The 14,503-nt window shown below is 38.7% G+C and overlaps 1 protein-coding gene across 3 annotated transcripts in view; it reads left to right on the top strand.

Moving 5' to 3' along the window:
* KIAA0586 (KIAA0586 ortholog) overlaps positions 1-14,503 on the top strand; it is a 117,092-nt gene that overhangs the window by 35,002 nt on the left and 67,587 nt on the right. For all 3 annotated transcript variants that reach the window (XM_067554875.1, XM_067554873.1, XM_067554874.1), the window contains exons 14-18: positions 464-536; positions 853-1,122; positions 1,810-1,984; positions 9,627-9,815; positions 11,316-11,503. In XM_067554875.1, coding sequence (XP_067410976.1) covers positions 464-536; positions 853-1,122; positions 1,810-1,984; positions 9,627-9,815; positions 11,316-11,503 — 895 coding nt within the window. The remainder of the gene's footprint in view (positions 1-463; positions 537-852; positions 1,123-1,809; positions 1,985-9,626; positions 9,816-11,315; positions 11,504-14,503) is intronic.

The raw sequence follows: 14,503 nt of genomic DNA on the forward strand, positions 1-14,503 counted from the left end.
TCTCTTCAAAGGTTTGCATACCAGAGAGCAGCAGCTGCTGGCCCAGGTGCCCAGCGCTGAAGGCAGTGCTGTTGTCAGCAGCCCAGAAGTAAGAGTGGCATGCTATAGTATTTTCACCTTTCGTTCAGAAAAGGAACTGATGAGGCAGTAGAGGCTGCTATGCCATCTCATCAGAGCAAGTGCCTGGCACCTACTTGTGAGGCATGTTAATGGTGCTAGGACATAGAAATATGGGAGCTTCCAGCAATGATGTGCTAGAAATGCAGGCCCAGGTGTGGGAAAGTAGTGTAAATATATTCAGTACCTTCAGAGATCAAGAATTGTAGGTAAGTACTGTAATAGTCTTATTTTCCCTGTGGTTTTTTAAGCCTCCCTCAGAACAGGTCAGTACATACTCAGGAACTAAATCATCACCATTTGAGAAACACTGACCCAACATAGCTCTTCCTTCTTTTTATTTCAGAGATGTATTGGAGGAGATTCGTATCAGAAAGACTGTAGATGAGTGGATTAAAGCAATCAGTGTGGAAATTCAGGTATGGCTGGAAGAAAATGTTTGAGTTCAAGTTTCTCAAGTTGTAAGACACTCTTATAGTTTTTTAAAATGTAGACTTTTAAGAAATAATGTTCACTCTATATGAAAACATCAGGAGACTATTATGCCAACTTATAGCTTAACAACAAAATATTCAGACCTATATTAAAACTTGTTTAGCTTAATGAAAATCACTGTGAAGTTACTGTTTAACATGAAAAACAAACCATTTGTCAGATCTTCAGAGTTGTCCCCAGCCTCTCCTGATAGTCAAACAAGATTTTATTTTCAAGTGTATGTTTCCATTTTATCTTTAGACGGAAATGGCAAAAAGTGATAATGAACAAACACAATATAATCAAAAAGATCAAAAGGCTCCATGGATCAAGAGAACACAGAACACCAGGGTTATGAAGGCCGACAAAGAAGTTAAAGCAAAAACTAAAAAAATCCAAGGATCCTTGACAAAGAAGTATTTATCTGCTGCTAAGCCTTCTCAGAAGCAGACAGAGGATAACTTCAGAAGGCAGAGTTTGAGAGGTTACTCAGTTTCTGAAACTTTGCTGAAGAAAGAAGGAAGGGCAGAGGTAAAGTGGTTTGTTTATTATTTGGAGTTCCCTTCTGGTAATGACTACCCTACTTCAGTTTCCAGGAGAGAACTGAATTGGAACTGTCAATGTCCTGCCTTATGATTTACAGTAACTAAAATATTCACATGTAAGGCAAATATTCCCCTACACACAATGCTAGTTGGGCAGTATTTGGAATACTACACACTTAATTTTGGACAATTATGCTGTAAGGCACAGGATTTGTAGGGTTTGTTTAAAGGGTTGTTTGAATGTGCATTACTTCATATATAATTAATACCACCATAAATTCAAATTTAAAATAAAATGGCTCCCCTCCTTTGGGTTTCCATTGTGTGGATTGGCTTTATTTTTGTGCTTGTAGAGTACAGAGCTTATTGGTGCTTAATAAATCATATGTAATAGAATATAAATAAGGTAAAGTTGATTGTATACTTGATATTGATTGATGCAAAAGTTGTTATGCATAAGGACAACTAATTGTCAAATTACATAGGAAGTAAAAAAATTAAAAAAAATAAAACCCAAGATTTACAGTTCATCTAACACTGTTTAATTTCTGTATCTTATTTGTCCATAGTACTTCACAAAATGTAAAACTGCTGGAAAGAAAATGTATAGCAATAATTACACATTTAGTCCTTCACATAAGGAGAATTTAGAAATGGCTTTTCTTTTGTGCAGGGACCTCTGACAGCAAGTGCTGTGGTGTGGAATGAAGAGTATCTGTCCCAAGTATATGGGAAACCAATTTACCAGGGCCACCGCAGCAAGCTTAAAAAAGCTCCATATCTCAGGTTCAACTCTCCATCTCCCAAATCCAAACCTCAAAGACCAAAAGTGATAGAGTGTGTTAGGGGTAAGTAATCCTTTGACATAAACAGGTCTGTCTATCATCACTTCCCATTATCTACTTCCAAGTAGATGCTCCCATTAGATTTCTTTCAGGTTTTTCTTTTCAAATTTCTTATAGCAGATTCAGTTGCTTGTTTATAGAAGGCATACACCAAGTTAAGCTTCAGTGCATTCTGATAACTGTTCTCTTTTTTCTTCTCGTTATTTGACAGACAGCCTTTCTGAAATGCCATCCCCAGTACATGTTATAAAATCAACAAGTTATATTCTTACTGGCATAGCTATGATATTCATATTTGCAATGGAAATTCATCTTCAGCCTTCTTAACGTGCACATAATTCTCTGACGGTATTTTTTTGTTACTATATCAAACGTTAGATCCTGTCTCTTTCATATATTGTCATTTTTTTATGACAGATTAGCGATCCATGATCAATTCAAAATATGCTTACTGTGTTTTAAGAAATATATAGTTGAATTATTAAACTGGTCATACTTTCATAGTTAGAGTTGCATTTAAAATGGGGTTTACAATGTAGCCAAATATCTGTTTTTCTAGACATGTAGGTAGCCTTTCAGTGTGAAATTTCACATAGTGTTAGTTCTTATGCCTTTTGAAATTTCTATGTAGTTTGTGTGTGATATCTTTTCATTTCTACTTTAAAATGTTTGAAACTGTTGTTGAAATTTGTCTGCGGCAGTCAGAATTCTGCTTTATTTTAAAAAGCATTTTCTCACTTCACAAAAACTGGCAGAGGTGAATCCTCAGTTGATCTAGTGTGAGGGCTGCCTTTTAGGATTATGGGTAGGATTAAAGGTCATTTTTGCCATTATTCTTATTAACTTAAGTTTATCTTTTAGCAAAACCTGGAGTCTGTTCTCCTTTGAAGAAACACAAAGAATTGCCCTCTATCAAAATGGTTGCTATCTCCCATTGTTCTCAGTAGGACTGAAGCTGTTGGAGACCTCTGTTTTCGTATAGTCTATGCAGGAGAAAGTTTAGCAAATATGACCATCCCCCTCAGTCATTCCCAGTGAAAATGATGCTATATTGCCCGTTATGTGTGAGGAGGCAGAGAGGATCACTGGAAGGACTGAGAAGGAAGGGGAATCTGAGAAGCAAGAAAGAAGCCTAGGAGAGTTGGATGGGAATGTGTAGTGCAGGAGGGGGAAAATGGGGACATGTAGGGGACATCTAGGAGAATATAGGAGGAAGCCAGAGAAATAAGAGAGGAATTGGGGAAGAATATGAAGAGTAGGAAAGGGAGAGTAAGCATAAAGAGGAGTATAGAAGACAAGACACTATGGGAGATTGTGGAGGGAGAATGTGAGTTACCAAGCTATTACATTAAATATCCACACATTTACAGTGAGAGAAGTTAATGTGGTGAAGGTATTGTACAGAAGGGAAGGCTGATATGAAGTCTTGTGTGATTGAAAGGAATAGTTTGTTGTGGTTCTGGAAAGCGATTGAAGGCTAAAGTGTGTGGTCTTTGGCATACATGGTTGAAGTAGGGATAAGGTGTGTATCTGCAGGTGGTAGAGTAGAGAGTACAGATGATTAGTTGGTTTAACTTTTAATTTATTTGCTTGTGTTTCTTGGTGTCATGGTGGGGTGTATAGCAACCGTATCTGTTTCATAACAAAGCTTTTCGTGTATTAATTTCAGTGAGCATTGTCAATATGCCATATGCTATATGAACAGAGGTTGACTGGATGAAGATGGGTAATTCTGACACTGTTTTTTAAGCAAGAAAAGATCAGATTAGGAGAAAGGTCAGACTGTGCTTTAAATATCACATGGTAATCATGATTAACAATACAGTGTATATCAAAGAGTAGTAATGAATTCTCTTGACAAAATGTTACCAAAATATGTTGTTAGCCAATTGCTATTCTTGCTGCCATTTCCCAATGGCTGGACTTCAGAGTCCAGTTGCAGTCCATCAAGAAGAATTTGGAGTTAGTAGAAAGTATTTTGTAATCCATATTTTTAAGAGGTACATAACTTCTTGGCAAGAATTCGTAAGAGCTGTGTCATGGGGCAAGCCCAGACCATTCTCCCTTGGAGGGAAAGTTAGGGGGGTGATGAGGCTGCGAAGCGACCCTGCTTTTGCAATCTACCTGACTGGCCTCTCCTCAGTTGTGTGGCTCAAGGGACCAAGTCAGAGTGACCACCCTTGGGACTGGGGCGGTATGGCCTAATGGTCAAAGTCAATGAGTGCCCTTGCGTCAGAGCTGTGCGGCCTAGTGGTCAGAGTCAATAAACACCCGTGTGTTGGTGCTGTGTGGGTAGCAGACTACCGTGATGGCTGGGGGAAGAGCACTCCTCTGCAGCCTGGGGTTCAGACAGGGGACTGCTATCGCCCCAACTGGGTTGACCGGGGCGGGGTGAGGGGGGAATGCAGGCCTGCCCAACTCCACTGCATCCCAGCTGAGGGTCTCCATCCAAGTCAGTGGGGATCCTGCCTCAACACACTGACCTGCCGCAGGTGGGAGGTACCCCTCACCCCATACCGCTGGGCCACTTCCTATGTTCCCCCAGCCACAGTGGTCTGGGCTCCTTGGGTCCCCTCGCATCAGAATCTCACTGGGTGTCAGCCTCCAGGCCGTCGAAAGCATCCCGCAGGTCTCCAGAGTCTCCAGTCCCCCTGCCTTGGGGCTGAAGTGGCTCACAGCTGAGAGCTCCTGCCGGGCGTCCTTCCTCCTCGGTGGTCTCCCCTGAATGAGCTAGGCTGCTCCCTTTTATCCTAGGACAACAATTAGAGCATGCCCAGCAGAGTCTGGGGGCGGGACTTTCATCGCCCACAGAATATGGTTAACTCTTTCAATAGGGGTAAGCCCACCTCATCACAAGCTGTAAAATATATTTTTATTTTAAAATGGTTGAAATGTTTATACTGTACATGTGAAGTTGTCATTGTTCTAAACAGAGTTTGAAAATAGTACACATTAGCAATTTCATGAAGCTAGGGAAATTGATGTTAGTCTCATGAGGAAGGGATCTTTACCAGTTACTATTTGCTTTTAGGGATATTTCCTAATTGCCATTAATTAATCTAATGACTTTCTCTTGGTTTACCAAGGCACAGAGAGGGTGTGCAAGCCCTAATGCTTATTTTAGCCTGACCAATTAATCTGACAAATTACTGCCCCTGCAGTGAAATAACAGTATGAAGATGATTGGAGACTATTTGAAAAACCGTGCTATAGAGTAAACTTTGCCCTTTAACTTCTAATGTATAGAGAATGTACATGCTCTAATGTATAGAGAAATATTCAGTTCTACATGATGAAAATGGAGAAACTGCTTCTTTAACTTTTTATGGTGCATTTTGGAACAATATTTCAAATGGTTGAGCTGTTTACACGATTAATTTTTCTTTCTTACAGGGACTCTTAAGACTTGGGCCGAAAGCACAGCTTTTTTAATGACTATTTAATCAGCAGTTCTGCTTTTACTGAGTCCTAAGTGAAAATGCTTTTTTTCCTGCAATTGCTGTCTGTCTGTTTGGATCATTGCAGGAGGTCACAGCCTTCCCAGGGAGGCTAGCCTCACCAATTCAGAAACCATATAAATCTTGTGATATATAAATCTTGTAAATCCATAAAACAATATGTAGGTAATTGGTGTTAACTGCTTTCTATCAGCTACATATATAATTAAATAGTTGGTTAAATATAAAGGTATTATTTGCACATAATTTTAATAAACCAATATTGTGCTTTAATGTGGCACCTGTTGGGGATAGAGAATAAAAGAAAAAGAACCAAATGCTTGATTCAGGCTATATTTAGTCTTCTAGAGCTGCTGAAGGATGTGACATAATTAGTTTAAAAGCTATTTTTTGAAGATAGAATGAACTCTGTATTGCCTGTACCCAAAGCAATTCTCCTCCAAGTCATTGAGTTGCACTAGCTGTGCAGCAGCATGTGTGTTTGGTGTGATAAAACGATCATAAAATAATGTATCCCTCTTTCCTGTACTTGGAACTCTGTACAAGTTACATTGATCTCTCTGTATCTTGATGATAAATAAAATAAGACCTGTTTATTTTCTTTTTAAGGGAAGGGGGGGAGAAGACAGGAATATACTGTGTGTCTTTTCATGAGCATTTACTGTAAGTAGAGCTCCCATCAAGTTAATCTAGTTCCACGCTTTCCAACTGAGGCTTTAGCGTGATGGAGGATGGCGCTTGACTGGTACTTAAAATACCTAATTTTATTACTTGCCTTTGCCACACACTTCTTCTGTGACCTTGGACAAGTTGTTTAAATCCTCTGTGCTTCAGTTCCTTGTTAGTAAAATAGGTGTTAGGAATCAATTTGTTCATTTTTTTTATGAGGTGCTGAGATGCTACAGTGATGGAGACTATATAAGTACCTAGACAGAGAGGTAATACAATGAAGAACCAGGTGTGATCCCCTGTTCAGCCCTTGAAAGTGATATTATCTTAAAAATAATTTCCTTGCTTACATTAGACATGCTCTCTTTTTCCTTGATAAAATTGCATCTGCAGATTCGTAGATTCCAAGGCTAGAAGGGACCATTGTGGTCATGTAATCTGACTTCCTGTAGAGCACAGATTATAGAACCTCCCCAAAATAATCTCTAGAGCAGCTCATTTAGAACCACATCCAATCTTAATTTAAAAATTGTCAGTGATGGAGAACCCACCATCACCCTTTGTAAATTTTTCCAATGGTTAAGTATGCCCACTGTTAAAATTTTACACCTGATTTCCGGTCTGAATTGGTCTAGCTTCAATTACCATGCATTGGATTGTGTTACACCATTCTTAACTACATTGAAGGGCCTATAATTAAATATTCATTCCCTATATAGATACTTCTAGACTTTAATCAAGTGAGTCTCTCACCATAAGACATGTTTTCTAATCACTTTAATTGTTCTTGTGGCTTTTCTTGGAGTACTCTCCAATTTATCAACACCCTTTTTGATTCCAACTCCTGGAGATTGCATAGCATGTTACACAGACCGCAGAGCCATTGAAAGCAGTTAGCCTTATGGTTGATTGTGAAGAAAATTTAATTTTATTAAAGTGACTCCCCTTCACTAAGAATATATTTAGGTTGTATTAAATTAGTGTTACAGTAGAGATGCTGCTAGTTAAGGCTGAAATGGACGTTTGGAGATGCTCTTTTCAGTCATTTATAACTTGTTCAACAGTTTTCCTCTGCAACTAAACTTCCATGAATAATGCTTGATATCAGTACAAGAATTCTCCTAGTAAGTCTGGAGGGAATGGGGAGTTTCCATCCATCTATTCCTGCGTAATCTGAGTGGGTGAAGGAGTTTTTTATTTGTTTTTTAAATAATTTTTTTTTTTGTGCTTGGATAATTTTAACTGAAAAAGAACTTAAGTTTTAAATATGTCATGCTTTACATGTTTTGTTTAAACAAAACTCCAGTTTCTGATAAATTTGCGTGATTTTTTTTCTTTTCAAGAATAAGGGAATAGTTAAAAGCACTTGAAAATCATGTACAGAGAATGTACCAAGAAATTCAGATGGCTCTATATGTCTGCTCAGTCCTAATTATTATTTCCACTCTGACAATCTTTGTGTCATTGCAAATATTTGTCAATGATTTTATATGTACTTTTGGATCATTGCTGAAAATGTTGAATAGGGTTGGGCCTGTATCGATTTATGTATCAGTGCAGCTTTACTGCTGTAAGCTTGTAAGCATAGACATGGTCCACGTCACAGTTCTTCCTTGTTAGAGCTTTTTATTCCTTTCTCCCTTCTGCTTCCAGTTGCAAATTCAGCTGTTGGGAGGAATTCAATTGCGCATCTCCTCTTCATGTGGAGGGTGGGGAAGCAATGCACAAAGCTTTTTTTCTTCTGATGTTCCATAATGTTTTGTCTGGTGTTGATGGGTCTTCTTTTGTTGGGCAAGAGATAACAGCTGTTGGAAACTAGTATTTCACACTTGTTAATGCTTCTCTCCTGTCTGGTGATTTACAGTCACAGAACAAGCACTTAAATATTACCTTCTAGCAGGGCTGGACAAATTTGCTTTGTATCTAGGAGCCAGCCCAAAAATTAAGGAGCCAGATGAATTTTTCAGTTTTCAGGGTTTTATGTTTTAATGGGTACCAAAAAAATTTCACGTTTCACCATTGAATGGTATAAATAAATAATATCTTACTATAAACAAGCATTGACAAGAACTTCATGCACATTTATGTCATACAAAAGAACATTCTGATGTAAAATGACAAATGAGCTTTGCACTTCCACTATTTCTCATTTGGCATCTTGTGGCCATGCACATGCCTTGTAGATTTTGAACTGAAGTACCACTGGTCCACAGCCTTCGCAGGATCAAATTCCTTCACTGATGGGCCATTCACATTAATCATCAATAAGTCACTTAAACTTTCTTCTTGCATTGATGATCTGAATTTATTTTTCACAAGATGCATTAAGCTGAACCCTCTCCCACAACGTGGGCCCAACAGCGGGGTGTCCTGGCTGGAGCGCGGCAGCCATTCTCCCCTCCTGGCCCCGCCCCTTCCCCCCGCCCCTCTTCCACAACGTGGGCCCAGCGATGGGGTGCCCTGGCTGGAGTGCGGCAGCTGCAGCGCTCCCCCTCCCGGCCCCGCCACATGGACGCAGTGGCGCCCTGGCCGCAGCGCGGTGGCTGCTCCCCCCAGAACCCAGTCCTTCACTGGGAGAAATACTAGGAGCCAGAATTAAATTCCTAGACGCTGTGGTGACCTGACACCCGGCGTTTGTCAAGCCCTGCCTTTTAGCATAGGATACAGGTATTATAAGTGAAATTAATGCATGCAGCAACTTAAAAGCATTTCATAAAGTCTAAACACATTTTTATAACTCTAATACCTATTTTAACAGTACTAACACAGAGATTAGCCAGACAGGTTCCAGCTATATGTTTGTTATGTTCAGTGAGGCTTAGGGGCCTTGACGTGCTGCCTGTGTAGGTTTGTCATTCATTGGATTGTAAAGCCAGCAATGCATAGTATTCACCTGTTATTTCCTGTTCTAATTGACCTTGGGCATTTTATGTTGTGATTTATTTTCAATCAGTGTAAGAGGTAGTTTCTACTTATGTTCAGATTTTTATTACATGTTATTTAAATAGAAGGAGAGCTGCTTTCTTTAACTAAATATAGGATTGTATATATAAAATTTCCCTTATTCCTTGGGGGTGTTGCACATACAACCCTCTATTTAATTTTCTATCTCTTTCATAAATACTTGCAGGTCAGCTCACTCTGTTTTGTGGAAATGCGACATGTTTCTGTAGCAGTTTCAGTTCTCGGATCACTTGGTTTTGAGTACTGTGCAAAATAAAAATTGAAGAAAATTCATTGGTACCATGAAGTGGGTGTTTTGTTAGGGGAAGTCGTGAGTTTGGGGTATCTTTAGAGAATGTCTTCCTGCTTTTTCAATATTGAGGAATATAACTTATTCATCACCTACAACTTTTTTATTTATTAGACTTGGTCTAATATTGGTCATACCTTCTCTGTTGTTAAAGCAGTTATGCATAGCTATTGCGATCAAACAATCTGTATTACTTAAGCTTGTAGTATGTGACAACATGTGTATGTATGTGAGAGAGGTATAATTTAGTTGATTCTAATTTCAGGTACTAAGGTAAAGTCAGCAAGAACACAAACCAGCTCTTGCCCACAGAAAATAATAACCAGTCCTAAGAGGCAGCGGCCACTTTCTTTACCACTTAAAGAAAGCCAGTATCTGTTCAGCCCAAGCAGAGAAAAGCCTGATGTCTCTGGTCTACTTGAAGGCCATCTAATTCCTATGGCTATTCCATTAGGTAAGAACAACCAAAAACTTAATCAGTTGTATGAGCCAGATTCATCCCTGCTGCTTCTGAGAGATGCACCTCCTATCTCTCTATATCAATGGCTTCTGTGCCCATTGAGATTTACAGCTGCCCTTCTTCTCGGGACCCTGTTATGGGAGGGCAGTTTTAAATTCTAATGGGACTCCATAGAAGCTAAACTAGCAGAGGCTGCAGTGGGAATTTACTGGATCTGTGCATCCTCTGTTTTTCTAGCTGGCCCACTCTTAGCCAGCACCACTCGCTCCTTGTGCTCTCTGTTTGAGGACATCCTGGTGGAGGACAGATTGCTAGCATTTTGTACTGCTGCAACCTCCTCCCTGGTACTCTTTCCATCACTGAGTCTCTGCCCTTGGCTCTACAGGAGTAGCCATTGTTGGTCAGAGAATGGATTCTGGGCCCTGGAATTTAGTCTGCATGACAGAGAGTAGAAAAATTGATCATTTCTGCCCAACAATATCAATGATATTGTCCCAAATCGATTATAGCATATTGATCACCATTGAGATAGTCTCCTCTTGAGAGCAGGTATAGTCTGAATACTGTTTGTGTGTAGACAGAGGTTAATATTAAGCTGACACCTAAAGATAACAAATATACAAAAAAGAGGGGCTGCAGTCAAAGCTGAAAGGAAGCTATAACCTGAATCATATCTTGACTAACTGCCTACTAGTTCTAGATAGTAGGAGGCAGAGAGAGACTATGAAATGTAGGTATTGATTTTATATAGCCTATATACTGTAGATCAGTGGCTCTTAACCTTTCCAGACTACTGTACCCCTTTCAGGAGTCTGATTTGTCTTGCGTACTCTCAAGTTTAATCTCACTTAAAAGCTACTTGCTTACAAAATCAGACCTAAAAATACAAAAGTGTCACCGCACACTGTTACTGAAAAATTGCTTACTTTCTCATTTCTACCATATAATTATAAAATAAATCAATTGGAATATAAATATTGTACTTGCATTTCAGTTCATAGTATATAGAACAGTATAAACCAGTCATTGTCTGTATGAAATTTTAGTTTGTACTGACTTGGCTAGTGCTTTTTATGTAGCCTGTTGTAAACCTAGGCAAATATCTAGATGAGCTGATGTACCCCCTGAAAGACCTCTGCGTACTCCCAGGAGTATGTGTAAAATGTTGAGAATCACTGCTGTAGAGCAAAGAACAAGAATGTCTGTCCGTTATAATGACCCAAGTTTTTGAGTAGCATAGGTAACTGCAATTGTTGTTTCTTAGCACTAGGTGGCACTGTAGCCAATTGAACTGCTACAAAACAATGGGGGGAAAATGGATTTTAAAAAATGCATACATATTTAAACTGATAAGGCCTCATATTTTGACCAGTGAGGAAGAAGATAAAGCTGACTTTTATAAAATTCACAAATACATTCAGAATTAAGTTTAAACTTTATTCTGTTTAATTGATAAATTAAAGGTTTTTATGTTTCTTGAACAACTTTCTTTAGGTCAAACGCAAATTAATGGCATCTCACCACAGCCTGCTGGATTAATTATAGGTAAACCACACCCTGTTACAGTGACTACCTCTGTTCTTCCAGCTCCTCCAAAACCACAACCTAAGGTCAAGAAACCCAACATAGCAGTAATAGAGATGAGATCAGAAAAAAAAGACCCTCCTAAACTAACTGTGCAGGTAAGGAGCAAGAACAATAACTGCTGTATTAGTTTATTAATACTGGCTAAAGATTATATTAATGCATATCACGGAACTACTAGGCAAGATTGTTCATGTTCAGGGACATGGTGGGCCCATTACTCAATGAGGGGGGAAAGACGGTAACAGAAAATGTGGAAATGGCGGAAGTGCTAAATGCCTTTTTTGTTTCAGTTTTCACCAAAAAGGTCAGTAGTGATCGAATGTCTAACATACTGAAGACCAGTGTAAATGGGGTAGAATCTGAGGCTAAAATAGGGAAAGGACAAGTTAGATGTCTTCAAGTCAGCAGGGCCTGATGAAATACATCCTAGAACACTCAAGGAGCTGACTAAGTAGGTATCTGAGCAATTAGCAATTATCTTAGAAAACTCATGGTAAACAGAAGAGATTCCAGAGGACTGGAAAAAGGCAAATATTGTGCCAATCTATAAAAAGGAAAATAAGAACAACCAGGGAATTACAGACCCAGTCATCTTAACTTCAGTATCCGGAAAGATAATGAAGCAAATAATAGAGCAATCAGTTTGCAAACACCTAGAAGATAATAAGTTAAGTAACAGTCAGCATGGATTTCTCAAGAACAAATCATATTAAACCAACCTATTAGCTTTCTTTGACAGAGTAACATAACAAGCCTGGTGGATGTGGGGAAGTGGTAGCTATATCGTATCTTGACTTTATTAAGGCTTTTGGTACTATCTCACATGTCCTTCTCATAAACAAACTAGAAATATAGGCTTGATGGTGCTACTAAAAGGTGAGTGCATATCTAGTTGGAAAACCATTCCCAGAGCATAGTTATCAGTGGTTCACAGCCAAGCTGGAGGATCATATCGAGTGGGGTCCTGCAGGGTTCGGCCCTGGGTCTGGTTTTGTTCAATATCTTCATAAATGATTTAGATAATGACATAGAGAGTACGCTCATAAAGTTGGTGGACCTACCAAGCTGGACGGGGTTGCAAGTGCTTCGAAGGATAGGATTAAAATTAAAAATGACTTGGGCAAACTGGAGAAATGGTTTGAAGAAAATAGGATGAAATTCAATAAGGACAAATGCAAATACTTCATTTAAGAAGGAACAATCAATTGCACATACACACAAAATGGGAAAAGACTGCCTAGGAAGGAGTACTGTGGAAAGTGATCTGGGGGTCATAGTGGATCACAAGCTAAATATGAGTCAACAGTGTAACACTGTTGCAAAAAAAGCAAACATCATTCTGGGATGTATTAGCGGGAATGTTGTAAGCAAGACACAAGAAATAATTCTTCCGCTCTACTCCACGCTGATAAGGCCTTAACTGGAGTATTGTGTCCAGTTGTGGGCACCAAGTTTCAGGAAAGATGTGGATAAATTGGAGAAAGTCCAGAACAACAAAAATGATTAAAGGTTTAGAAAACATGACCTAGGAGGAAAGGTTAAAAAAATGGATTTGTCTAGTCTGGAGAAGAAAAGACTGAGGAGGGACATAACAGTTTTCAAGTATGTAAAAGGCTGTTACAAGGAGGAGGGTGAAAAATTGTTCTCGTTAACCTCTGAGAATAGGACAAGAAGCAATGGGCTTAAATTGCAGTAAGGGAGGTTTAGCTTGAACATTAGGAAAAGCTTCTTAACTGTCAGTGTAGTTAAGCACTGGAACAAATTGCCCAGGGAGGTTGTGGAATCAAGTCGTGACTTGAGTGCATGGGACTAGACTAGATAGCCTCTTGTGGTCTCTTCCAATCCTACGCTTCTGTGATTCTATGTTAAAGATTTGGCATTGATGGATGCCTTTTCTCTTAATGTTAATGCCATATGGTATATGTAAACCAAAAATCAGTCATCCTGTGCTAACGTTTTGAATTTTTTTACAGTCATTTTTATTATTTAGCCAGAATAGAGTTGTTTGGAGGAAGAAAGTATCTGCAAGTATATGCCTTGTGTTCAGGAGATAACAGCCCTGGTTTTTTTTACAGGGAGACTTTCATGCTGGAGCAAACTCAGAAAGAAAGAATATTTAATGTATTTCTTAAAAATAGCAATTTACTTGCAGGGTACTTTGCCATTTAAGTTTTTTGTTTGAATTTGATTTTCCTTGCAACAGTTTCCCTTCAGACCAATCAGCCATTGAAGTCCTAATCCTAAATTTATGATGAGTCTGTTGTCATGGAAATGAATGTTTTATCAAAAATTCAGTATTCTCTTTTCAGTAAAGGATCACACTGAAGCAGAAGATATGCTGTCAATATTCCCTCTCTCTTCCCTCCCTCTTTAAACACAACTACTTTTGAATAATAGAAGTCAGAGATTTAAAAAAAAAATCCTAGTAGAATATGTAGTCCAACCCTTTGCCAATGCACTACTTTTCTCATCAACACACTTTTTTGGTAATGCTTTGTCCAGTTTAGTTTTAAATGTTCCAAGTGATGAGGCTTTTGCCGAAGATTTAAACAAGTACTTACACAAATGCATCAAAAGGAAATGTATTTGTTGAAAAATCTTTGTCATTGCAAAGAACATAACCACTCTAATTCTTCTTCTAACTATATTGTACAAAGATTGTACATCTGTTACAATGTGTCTCTAACAAAATTAATAGTTACTGCTTATAATTAAAAGTACACTCAGCACTACTCAGTTGCTTATAAGGCAAATTAAATGACCCACGAGTCAATCACAGGATTCTGAATAATGTATGTGAATTGGTGTGGTGTATTTATTATGTAAAACTGTAATAGATGTGTTTTGCACTTAAAACATATAAGATAACAAGATCCCAGGGAGTTAACAATCTAGTATAGATAACAAAAGTCAAGACCTCGAAGTAGAGAGCAGGAAAATTAAGGTAACAGAAAAGAAGGAGAAGGGAATACTTTTGAGGGAGCATTTTTAGCTTGTTTATTAGTTAGGTCTGTCTTTAAAATCCAGACCTGATCAGGTTGAGGCATGACAATGGGGAGTCATTCCATGTTCCTATAAAAAGTTTGAACAGAGGA

Source organism: Emydura macquarii, unplaced genomic scaffold (assembly GCF_026122565.2).
Source record: "Emydura macquarii macquarii isolate MOO-44397 ecotype Brisbane River unplaced genomic scaffold, CSIRO-AGI_Emac_v2 contig_1551, whole genome shotgun sequence".
Lineage (NCBI taxonomy): Eukaryota > Metazoa > Chordata > Testudines > Chelidae > Emydura > Emydura macquarii.